This window comes from Schistocerca americana, chromosome 6, assembly GCF_021461395.2.
Source record: "Schistocerca americana isolate TAMUIC-IGC-003095 chromosome 6, iqSchAmer2.1, whole genome shotgun sequence".
Lineage (NCBI taxonomy): Eukaryota > Metazoa > Arthropoda > Insecta > Orthoptera > Acrididae > Schistocerca > Schistocerca americana.
In genome coordinates, this window is record NC_060124.1 from 607,589,290 (window position 1) to 607,601,445 (window position 12,156).

A 12,156-nucleotide genomic window follows, 5' to 3' on the forward strand; every position below is an offset into this window, starting at 1 on the left:
GTAGGGTTTTGGAACAAATACTGTGTTCGAACATTATAAATTACCTCGGAGAATACTATTTATTGACACATACTCAGCACGGGCTCAGGAAATATCGATCTTGTGAAACACAACTAGCTCTTTATACTGATGAAGTAATGAGTGTTATCGACAGAGGATGTCAAATTGATTCCATATTTTTAGATTTCCAAAAAGGCTTTCGACACCGTTCCTCACAAGCGTCTCCTAAGCAGACTGTGTGCCTATGGAATATCGCCTCAGTTGTGCGACTGGATTCGTGAGTTCGTGTAAGGAAGGTCACAGTTCGTAGTAATAGACGGAGAGTCATCGAGTAAACCAAAAGTAATATTCGGCGTTCCCCAAGGAAGTGTTATAGGCACTCTATTGTTCCTGATCTTAACGACATAGGAGACAATATGAGTAGCCCTCTTATATTGTTTGCAGATGATGCTGTCATTTACCGTCTTGTAAAGTGATGAGATGGCCAAAGAATTGCAAAATGTTTTAGATGGGATACCTTTATTGTGTGAAAAGTGGAAATTGACCCTTAGTAAGGAAAAGTATACATGAGTACTAAAAAAAATCCGTTGAATTTCGATTACACGATAAGTGACACAAATCTGAAGGCTGTAAATTCAACTAATTACTAAGGGATTACAGTTACAAATAATGTAAATTGGAACGATCACATAGATAATGTTGTGGGTAGAGCAAAACAAAGACTGCAATTTACTGGTAGATCACTTAGAAGGTGCAACAGATCTTTTAAAGACACTGCTTACACCACGCTTGTCCGCCCTATTCTGGAGTATTGCTGTGCGATGTGGGATCCGCATCAGGTGAGACTGATGGATGACATCGAAAAAGTCCAAAGAAGGACAGCTCGTTTTGTATTATCGCGAAATAGGGGAGGTAGTGCCACAGACATGATACGTGAATTGGAGTGGCAATCATTAAAACAAAGGCGTCTTTTGTTGCGACGGGATCTTCTCATGAAATTTCAATCACGAGTTTTCTCCCCCGATTGCGAAAACATTCTGTTGGCACCCACCTACATCGGGAGAAATGATCATCACGATAAAATAAGAGAAATCAGGGCTCGCACAGAAAAATTTAAGTGCTCGTTTATCCCGTGTGCCGTTCGTGAGTGGAACGTTAGAGAGACAGCATGAAGGTGGTTCATTGAACCCTCTGTCTGGCACTGTATTGTGAATAGCAAAGTAATCACGTAGATGTAGATGTAGAATAAAGACTTGTTAAAAGGTCCACGACGAATGAAAACCACCTGTTTTTTGGATGACGTATGAAAATGAAAGACCGGCTGCTGTGGCCGAGGGGTTCTAGGCGCTTCAGTCCGGAACCGCGCGACCGCTACGGCCGCAGGTTCGAATCGTGACTCGGGCATGGATGTGTGTGATGTCCTTAGGTTAGTTACGTTTAAGTAGTTGTAAGTTCTAGGGGACTGATGACCTCCGATGTTAAGTCCCATAGTGCTCAGAGCCATTTGAACCAATTGATAATGAAAGAGTAGCCTACCTCTGAAGGTCTGCTAATTAAAAATGTCGATTGGAAGGAAGTGTGCGCCTCTCTGCTGACGGCCATTGGGCGGCGCGGTGTGTTCGCAGAGATGAGCCAGCAGACGACGCCGGCCGAGCTGCCCGTGGTGGGGGACCCGTTCTCGGACGTGGCGCTGGAGCTGGTGTTCCCGCGACTGGAGCCCATCTTCATCCTGAACGGCAAGAGGCTGCAGCTGCTGCGGCCGCTCGACAGGGACCGCGACAACCTGTCGCACATCGTCTTCCAGGTGGGTCCGGCGGCCGGCTGAGTGGGCTCGTGGCACGTTGTGGCCTGCAGGGTAGCAAAATTAATATTTATCGGTGTTTCGCATAACTTTTGACCGACTTAAAAACCTTAAATGTTGTCATAATCTACTTAGAAGTATGAGGGTTGGACAGAAATGTGGAAACACCAAATGCACAAAACATTATCGTGCCTAATACGGTGTAGGAACCCTGTTGCCATTCAAAACAGCTTGCAGTCGTCTCGAAATGGACAGGCACAGGTGGTGTATGTTTTTCAAGAGAATACTATATTATTCTTCCTGTAAAATTGTGACAATTGAGTAACAGTGACAGAGCTGGATAGTGATCACGCACACTTCTCTCCAAAGTAGACCACAAAAGCACAGTACTACTGAGATCTGGGGACTGTGGTGTCTGGGACAGATGCGACAATTGATCTTTGTGATCTGGACGATGAGAGCTGCGTAAAACGGGCGCTGTAAAACGGCCGCTGTTGTCTTGGAACACAGCTTCACCATTGGGGAACAAACGTTGTACCGTGGGATGAACCCTGTAATCTACACCTCCCTCATTTGTTCATTGTCACTGACTTCGTGTCCGCCCCCGGTAGCTGAGTAGTCAGCGCGACAGACTGTCAATCCTAAGGGCCCGGGTTCGATTCCCCGCTGTGTCGCTTTGGATCTGAGGAAATTCTCTCTGGATTCCAGCGGCTATCTGATTTGGTGAAGGGTGCCGGTCTTGCTTCGGAGATGAAGGCAGAGCTCACCATCTGCAGCATCGTTGACAGAACCGACTGCGGACCTTTGGTGCAGAGCCGGGTGGAGGGTCTGAATCAGAGGCTCAGACGGTTTTGCGACCGTGTTGGCTGCAGATTCCTTGACTTGCGCCATAGGGTGGTGGGGTTTCGGGTCCCGCTGAATAGGTCAGGAGTTCACTACACTCAGCTGGCGGCTACACGGGTAGCGGAGGCTGTGTGGCGTGGACTGGGCGGTTTTTTAGGTTAGAAGGCCTCGGGAAAGTACGGGGTGGGCTGTAATCTCAAAGGGTGCATGGCAAATACAGGACGTGCTTGGATCAAGGAACAGCCGGAATTGTAGTTGTAAATTGTTGTAGTTGTGCTGGGAAAGTCCCTGAGCTTCAAGCACTAATAGAAAGCGCAGAAGCTGATATCGTTATAGGTACAGAAAGCTGGCTAAAGCCTGAAATAAGTTCTGCAGAAATTTTTACGAAGTCTCGGACGGTGTTCAGGAAAGATAGATTAGGCAGAATTGGTGGTGGAGTGTTTGTGTCTGTCAGTAGTGGTTTATCTTGTAGTGAAGTCGAAGTAGATACTCCGTGCGAATCGGTATGGGTGGAGGTTATACTCAACAGCCGAACTAAGTTAATAATTGGTTCCTTCTACCGACCCCCAGACTCCGATGATATAGTTGCGGAACAGTTCAGAGAAAATTTGAGTCTCGTAACAAATAAATACCCCACTCATACGGTTATAGTTGGTGGGGACTTCAACCTTCCCTCGATATGTTGGCAAAAATACTTGTTCAAAACCGGTGGTAGGCAGAAAACATCTTCCGAGATTGTCCTAAATGCTTTCTCCGAAAATTATTTCGAGCAGTTAGTCCACGAACCCACGCGAATTGTAAATGGTTGCGAAAACACACTTGATCTCTTAACCACAAACAATCCAGAGCTGATAGAGAGTATCATGACTGATACAGTGATTAGTGATCACAAGGTCGTTGTAGCTAGGCTCAATACCGTTTCTTCCAAATCCACCAGAAACAAACGCAAAATAATTTTATTTAAAAAAGCGGATAAAGTGTCACTAGAAGCCTTCCTAAAAGACAATCTCCATTCCTTCCGAACTGACTATGCAAATGTAGACGAGATGTGGCTCAAATTCAAAGATATAGTAGCAACAGCAATTGAGAGAGTCATACCTCATAAATTGGTAAGAGATGGAACTGATCCCCCGTGGTACACAAAACAGGTCCGAACACTGTTGCAGAGGCAACGGAAAAAGCATGCGAAGTTCGGAAGAACGCGAAATCCCGAAGATTGGCTAAAATTTACTGACGCGCGAAATTTGGCACGAACTTCAATGCGAGATGCATTTAATAGGTTCCACAACGAAACATTGTCTCGAAATTTGGTAGAAAATCCGAAAAAATTCTGGTCGTATGTATAGTACACAAGCGGCAAGACGCAGTCAATACCTTCGCTGCGCAGTGCCGATGGTACTGTTACCGACGACTGTGCCGCTAAAGCGGAGCTATTGAACGCAGTTTTCCGAAATTCCTTCACCAGGGAAGATGAATGGAATATTCCAGAATTTGAAACACGAACAGCTGCTAGCATGAGTTTCTTAGAAGTAGATACCTTAGGGGTTGCGAAGCAACTCAAATCGCTTCATACGGGCAAGTCTTCAGGTCCAGATTGTATACCGATTAGGTTCCTTTCAGATTACGCTGATACAATAGCTCCCTATTTAGCACTCATATACAACCGCTCGCTCACCGGTAGATCTGTACCTACAGATTGGAAAATTGCGCAGGTCGCACCAGTGTTTAAGAAGGGTAGTAGGAGTAATCCATCGAACTACAGACCTATATCATTGACGTCGGTTTGCAGTAGGGTTTTGGAGCATATACTGTATTCAAACATTATGAATCACCGCGAAGGGAACGATCTACTGATACGTAATCAGCATGGTTTCAGAAAACATCGTTCTTGTGCATCGCAGCTAGCTCTTTATTCGCACGAAGTAATGTCCGCTATCGACAGGGGATCTCAAGTTGATTCCGTATTTCTAGATTTCCGGAAAGCTTTTGACACCGTTCCTCACAAGCGACTTCTAATCAAGCTGCGGGCCTAAGGGGTATCGTCTCAGTTGTGCGACTGGATTCGTGATTTCCTGTCAGGAAGGTCGCAGTTCGTAGTAATAGACGGCAAATCATCGAGTAAAACTGAAGTGATATCAGGTGTTCCCCAGGGAAGCGTCCTGGAACCTCTGGTGTTCCTGATCTATATAAATGACCTGGGTGACAACCTGAGCAGTTCTGTTAGATTGTTCGCAGATGATGCTGTAATTTACCGTCTAATAAGGTCATCCGAAGACCAGTATCAGTTGCAAAGCGATTTAGAAAAGATTGCTGTATGGTGTGGCAGGTGGCAGTTGACGCTAAATAACGAAAAGTGTGAGGTTATCCACATGAGTTCCAAAAGAAATCCGTTGGAATTCGGTTACTCGATAAATAGTACAATTCTCAAGGCTGTCAATTCAACTAAATACATGGGTGTTAAAATTACGAACAACTTAGTTGGAAAGACCACATAGATAATATTGTGGAGAAGGCGAGGCAAAGGTTGCGTTTCATTGGCAGGACACTTAGAAGATGCAACAAGTCCACTAAAGAGACAGCATAGACTACACTCGTTCGTCCTCTGTTAGAATATTGCTGCGCGGTGTGGGATCCTTACCAGGTGGGATTGACGGAGGACATCGAAATGGTGCAAAAAAGGGCAGCTCGTTTTGTATTATCACGTAATAGGGGAGAGAGTGTGGCAGATATGATACGCGAATTGGGATGGAAGTCATTACAGCAAAGAAGTTTTTCGTCGCGGCGAGATCTACTTACGAAATTTCAGTCACCAACTTTCTCTTCCGAATGCGAAAATATTTTGTTGAGCCCAACCCACATAGGTAGGAATGATCATCAAAATAAAATAAGAGAAATCAGAGCTCGAACAGAAAGGTTTAGATGTTCTTTTTTCCCGCGCGCTGTTCGGGAGTGGAATGGTAGAGAGATAGTATGATTGTGGTTCGACGAACCCTCTGCCATGCACTTAAATGTGAATTGCAGAGTAGTCATGTAGATGTAGATGGGTCAGAGATTGTCACTGCTCACGGACTGGGTGTTGTGTTGTCCTAATCATCATTTCATCCCCATGACTCGCAAGTCGGCGAAGTGGCATCAGATCGAAAGTGTTGCCCCCGGCGAGCGGCCTACCCGAGGGCAGGCACTAGTCACACGAGATTTGCATTTTACTGACTTCGTAATAGACTCTTTTAACAAGCTTCGAGAGGGGTAACATTTACAATAAACCTTTTTACTTATCCTCCTTTCTTGCAGTTGGCCCCAGTTCTTAACGTCAAGAGGTTGATTCTTGAAGCTGAAATTTTTGGTATGATAGGTTCTTATGGTTCCAATTGACGTAATAACTTCTGAAGAACTGCCTGAATAGTTAATTTTATCCTCTCACATTTTTCTATATCACACTTTTACAATTTCCACTTCAAAACCGATAACTACATTCTCATTGCCGGAAATAAAAACGCGGCCGGTTACATCACAGAAATGCCCACTACTAATCCATTCTGCGGTACTAACAATTTTTCAAAGAGATTACAAATGTGTTGAGAAATGAATCTTCACCAATTTATATCATTATTTTATAAATGAATCCAGACGTAAACGTAATAATTATCGTTACATTGTGCAATTATCAATAGGAATTTTAAGTCTGCCAGATATTTCGTATTTTCAAATGTTTATAAAAAATAAGTAATTTTAACTTTACTTATCGATTGTAACAACGACATTAAAGTAATTTCTTTTTATATATTTTAGCGTGAAATATGGTACATCGCTTACAAAATCATATGCAATTCCTTTAGGAAAGCAGTTGAGATAATATTAACGTGTTTAAAAATTCGTGTATATTATTTGATATCACCTACTTCTGTTGAGGAAAGGAAATGCTAGAGGAGGATGTCCCATTACAACCCGAACAACCAAAATGCAGACACAGCCCCTGGCAGTAACGCGACACTGCAGAGTACCCGCGGGGCCCGTGGAAGAGCACAACACGGCTGCCCAGTCTTCATACGAGACACCGACCCGTCAGCCGAGTGGTCTGCGCTCTCTGGCTGCCGTGCAGAGGGCACTGGTGCGATTCCCGGCGGGGCGGAGATTTTCTGCACCCGGGGGACTGGCTTTTGCGTTGTCCACACCATCATTTCATCATCATCGACACGCAAGTAATGCAGCGTGGTGTCGACTGAAGAGACTTAGCAACTCTGCGGCCAAACTTTTTGGACAGCAGTGGCATACTATCATTTCATTTTTTCATCATTGAACCTCCAACGTCTCCTACTCTTGGGACGTAGACTTCGCCAGAAGTTGTTGTGGCCGTGCGGTTCTAGGCGCTTAAGTCTGGAACCGCGAGACTGCTACGGTCGCAGGTTCGAATCCTGCCTCGGGCATGGATGTGTGTGATGTCCTTAGGTTGGTTAGGTTTAAGTAGTTCTAAGTTATAGGGGACTGATGACCTCAGATGTTAAGTCCCATAGTGCCCAGAGCCATTTGAACCATTTTTTTGCCCAGAAGTTGGAAACAGTGTGGATCAAGACTCATTCGACGAAATGACTTTTTTCCATTGCTCCACAGTCCAGGTTTTATGGCTCCGACACAACGTTTTGCTGTTATACGCATTTACATGACTGCAGTGTACCTGCTTAGCTGAGTGGTCACGTGTTTGCCTACCGTGCAGCGGGCCCGGGTTCGATTCCAGCCGGGCTGGAAATTTTCTCCCCTCGTGGATTGAGTGTTGTGTTGTGCTTACCATCATTTCATCCTCGTCACCAGCACGCGAGTTGCCCAGTGTGGCGCCGACTGAAACAAGATCGCATTCGGCGGCCTGACTTCCCCGGATGGGGAATGGGTTTGGAATTCAAGTTCGCCCTGCAGTTCCCATCTTGTGGAGCTCCCTTCGTGTTGTCTTGTTGGTGAAAGGGTTCGATGTATGACATTCGGTTTTGCGATGACTTCTGCATACCCCGCGTTCTTATTTTTTGCCACAATACTCTTCAGTGATCGTCCGTCACGATCAGACTGACTTAACGGATGAAGTTTCTCCGCGGTATAGATCCTCGATATGGTGCCTCATGAAGGACCAAATACTTCGCCTGCAGAAGCACCCCCCATACGAGCAGCAACAATTTGCGCACGTTCGAAATCATTTATCTCCGACGTAACTGCATGTATGTGCGAACATGCATTTCTCGCCAACCGTTATGTAATCTTATGTTAAAGCTCTAACACAGTAAGACAAGTCATATTGCTGGGAGCTTGGTATAAATGACGAGGCACCACTTCTCACAGCGCGCAAAAATTAAGAATATTCCAGAATGAAATTTTCACTCTACAGCGGAGTGTGTTCTGATATGAAACTTCCTGGCAGATTAAGACTGTGTGCCGGATTGAGACTCACACTCGGGATGTTTGCCTTTCGTGGGCAGATGCTCTACCGACTGACCCACCTAAGCAGTATTCAGGACCCCTCCTCACAGCTTTAATTCCGCCAGTACCTCGTCCCCTACCTTAGTTCTGCAAGGTTTGCAGGGGAGCGTCTGTGAAGTTTGGAAGGTAGGAGATGAGGCTCTGGCAGAATTAAAGCTGTGAGGAGGCGTCCGGAATAGTGCTTGGGTAGGTCAGTCGGTAGAGCATCTGCCCCCGAGAGACAAAGGTCCCGAGTTCGAGTCTCGGCCCGAGACAGAGTTTTAATCTGCCAGTAAGTTTCACTAACAATATTCATTCCTTATTTTAGAATGGTGTACTAAGCAATTTCCAACAAACTTTACAGGTCAAATCTTTACGAAACTTTTTCTCCCTGATACCCAGCCACAAAATGATGAAAGGAGAAAAAATTATCATTTACTTCATCTTCGCCACTCGTACAGTAAAACTGCCACATCAGGGATGCTTTTAATATATTACTTCCTTATTACTAACTCTATTTGCAACACATTTTCCAGACAGTATTTGCATGTACCAGTTGAGTGTGTCTGCAAAATTACATGATTGTACAACACATAGTTGAGGTCTTAAACACTGAGAAGCGTGAAAAGCTAGCTTTGCTCAAAATGGAGAGCAAATCACTCGACTATACTCGTGGGGTGTCTGATAGTGAGAGTACTTTGCGACATACAACAAACTTTAAACATGACAATAGACCTTTTCTAAACTTGTTTTCGACTACAGTTTAACGTCAGATATGTAAGATATATGTAATATATGTTTGTAAAGTAGCTAGACCTTTGAATCTGTTTCATACATGGGAGCTCGAATCATGAAAGAATTGAGGGCGGAGAATAGCGCTGTTTGCGATACTCTGGCGAAAAGTCACGAGAACTGGACCAATACCGTGAATGGCACAGTATGTAGGTCATGTGCAATATCACTGATGCCGCCGCTGCTACTGTTGCTTGACTGAAGTCCAGATTAAGAATGACAGAAGATGTGGGGGACATCATGGAGTGGCACACTGCAGCAGTGGGGAAGACACCTTTCGTTGGTTCGTAACTTACTATCATTAAATTCATAGTTATCACTTTACACTTAAAAGTATTCGGACATCTCGGTAAACATGAACACAAGTCCCCTACTAGGCTGACATCTTGCCCATACATTCTGGTTCAAATGGTTCAAATGGCTCTGAGCACTATGGGACTCAACTGCTGAGGTCATTAGTCCCCTAGAACTTAGAACTACTTAAACCTAACTAACCTAAGGACATCACACACATCCATGCCCGAGGCAGGATTCGAACCTGCGACCGTAGCGGTCTCGCGGTTCCAGACTGCAGCGCCAGAACCGCGCGGCCACTTCGGCCGGCCTACATTCTGGTAATTTGACAGTTATTGACTATTAATTGCATTGTCATGACAGTTGTTGCCCATTAGCTGTACCATAAATAAATCCGTAAGAGTACGGAGGGGTGGGGGTCCCTTCTGAACAGCGCGTTGCAAGGCATCCCACATATGCTCAATAATGTTCAAGTCTGGGGAGTTTGGTGGCCAGCGGAAGTGTTGGAACTCGGAAGTGTGTTCCTGGAGCCACTCTGTCGCGATTCTGGACGTGTGGGGTATCGCATTGTCCTGCTGGAATTGCCCCAAGTCCGTCAGAATGCACAATGAACATGAACGGATGCAGGCGATCAGACAGTATGCTTACGTACGTGTGACCTGTCAGTGTCGTATCTAGATGTATCCGGAGTCCCATCACTCCAAATGCACATGCCCCACGCGTTACAGAACCTTTTCCAGCTTGAACAGTCCCCTGCTGACGCGCAGGTCCATGGATTCATGAGGTTGTCTCCATACCCGTACACGTCCATCCACTCGATACAATTTGAAACGAGACTCGTCCGACCAGGCAACATGTCTTCCCGTCATCAACAGTCTAATGTAAAGTTTTGTTTCGTGGAATCATCAAGTTTACACGAGTGGGCCTTCGTCTCCGAAAGCCCACATCGATGATGTTTCGTTGAATGGTTCGCACACTGAAACTTGTTGATTGCTCAGTTTTGAAATCTGCAGCAATTTGCGGAAGGTTGCACTTCTGTCACGTCGAACAATTCTCTTCAGTCGTCGTTGGTCCCGTTCTTGCAGGATCTTTTTCCGGCCGCAGCGATGTCGGACATCTGATGCTTTACCGGATTCCCGATATTCGCAATAAGCTCGTGAAATGGTCGTATGTGAAAATCCACACTTAATCGCTGTCTCGGAGAATCTGTGCCCATCGCTCGTGCACCGACTATAACGCCACGTTCAAATCACTTAAATCTTGATAAGCTGCCATTGTAGCAGCAGTAACCGATCTAGCAGCTGCGCCATACAGTTGTCTAAAAAAGGCGTTGCCGACCGCAGCGCCGTATTCTGCCCGTTTACATATTCTCTGTATTTGAATATGCATGCCTATATACCAGTTTCTTTGGCGCTTCAGTATAGAAGCGACGTGTATTATAGCATTTTTCAAGAACTGTATTAATTCTTCCTATTAGTTCGTTAATTACCTGGCATTCGACGTGTCCACTGTCAGTGTTCTTGAGGTCAATTTCACTTGTCTTTTCCGTAATTACAGTATGTCCATCCCATATGTGGGGCACAGGAAATGAACGTGCTTTGTCCACTTTATAAAAATGTCCACGAGAACAAAAGTTTTAAATCAAATTTCATGGGTACTAAGGGATAAAATTAATGAATACTAAAATCATTCCAAAGTATATATTACAGTCATTATAATTAACATGAGATCTTACATAAATAAATGAATTGTAGTTTCATTGACATAATATTTAGAGTAATGTCATGCATTACAACACAAAAACTTGCATATAGCAGAACAGAAGATGTTGCAAGAAAAACTGCACTTTTTGTTAAAAAATTGTATTTCAAGTATTGTGTGAAGAACAACAATGTTTGTAACAATAAAGATACTTCTTGTTAAACAATTTGTCTTTGCTATTTTAACTTAATAAGACAAAGTGGTAATAAGAGTAAAATATAATACCACTCAAATGCAACATCCGCTTCTCCGATTAGTGTAAAACTCTCTAGCTTCTTCTCTACACTACTACTTCAAAACCTCCAATCCTGATATTTTTCTCTCGGCGTGTCTAGAGGATCTGTAAAGACAAATTATTATTAAAATTATTATTACTATTACTATTGTCATTGGCATTATATAAAATTATTCTAAAATAATGTTTTATTATGTTTTTATATTTTACCTCTGTAAGCAAGAGATAGACATCCTTCAGACTGCCGGTCTTGAAGTCGATGTGAAGCTCTCACCGCCGATTAAATCCAAGCTCCATTATAAGTTTCTCTGCGTTGAATGAGGCCGGGATGTTTTTTTTGTGAGGACCACCTCTTTGTTGGGCCTTGTTAGGAATGGACATTTATCCTCCAGAAATGATTCCCATTTTTGTATCATATCTTAACTGAGTACGACTACGTCAAAAGGCTTAGGTTTACATTGAGTTGCAATCAATCCATTGGAATTTCTGCTACTGCTTTTGTGTTAATCAGCCCTATATTCTTATCGCACTCCATAAAATATTGACTTCTAATAGAGAAAGTTACTGTCACTGTCTCCAAAAGTTTCAGTGACTCACAAAATAATTAAGACATCTTAGAGCAGCACTGGTTCAAATGGCTCTGAGCACTATGGGACTCAACATCTGTGGTCATCAGTCCCCTAGAACTTAGAACTACTTAAACCTAACTAACCTAAGGACATCACACACATCCATGCCCGAGGCAGGATTCGAACCTGCGACCGTAGCGGTCACGCGGTTCCAGACTGACGCGCCTAGAACCGCACGGCCACACCGGCCGGCAGAGTAGCATTGTTCTTGTTCTGGCCTGAATATGAATCACAAAATACTTCAAGAGTTTGACTTTCTTGTTTAATAAGTTAGTCAGAAAATGATTTAAAAATGGCTAGCTTAATTAGCACCTTTTCTTCCAGTATCTTAAGTGTAGAAACTGAAGCTGCATTTGAAATCT

At 44.1% G+C, this 12,156-nt stretch overlaps 1 protein-coding gene across 2 annotated transcripts in view; it reads left to right on the forward strand.

Moving 5' to 3' along the window:
* Positions 1-12,156, forward strand: part of LOC124619243 (cadherin-99C) — a 627,922-nt gene that overhangs the window by 382,615 nt on the left and 233,151 nt on the right. For both annotated transcript variants that reach the window (XM_047145486.1, XM_047145488.1), the window contains exon 4: positions 1,626-1,804. In XM_047145486.1, coding sequence (XP_047001442.1) covers positions 1,626-1,804 — 179 coding nt within the window. The remainder of the gene's footprint in view (positions 1-1,625; positions 1,805-12,156) is intronic.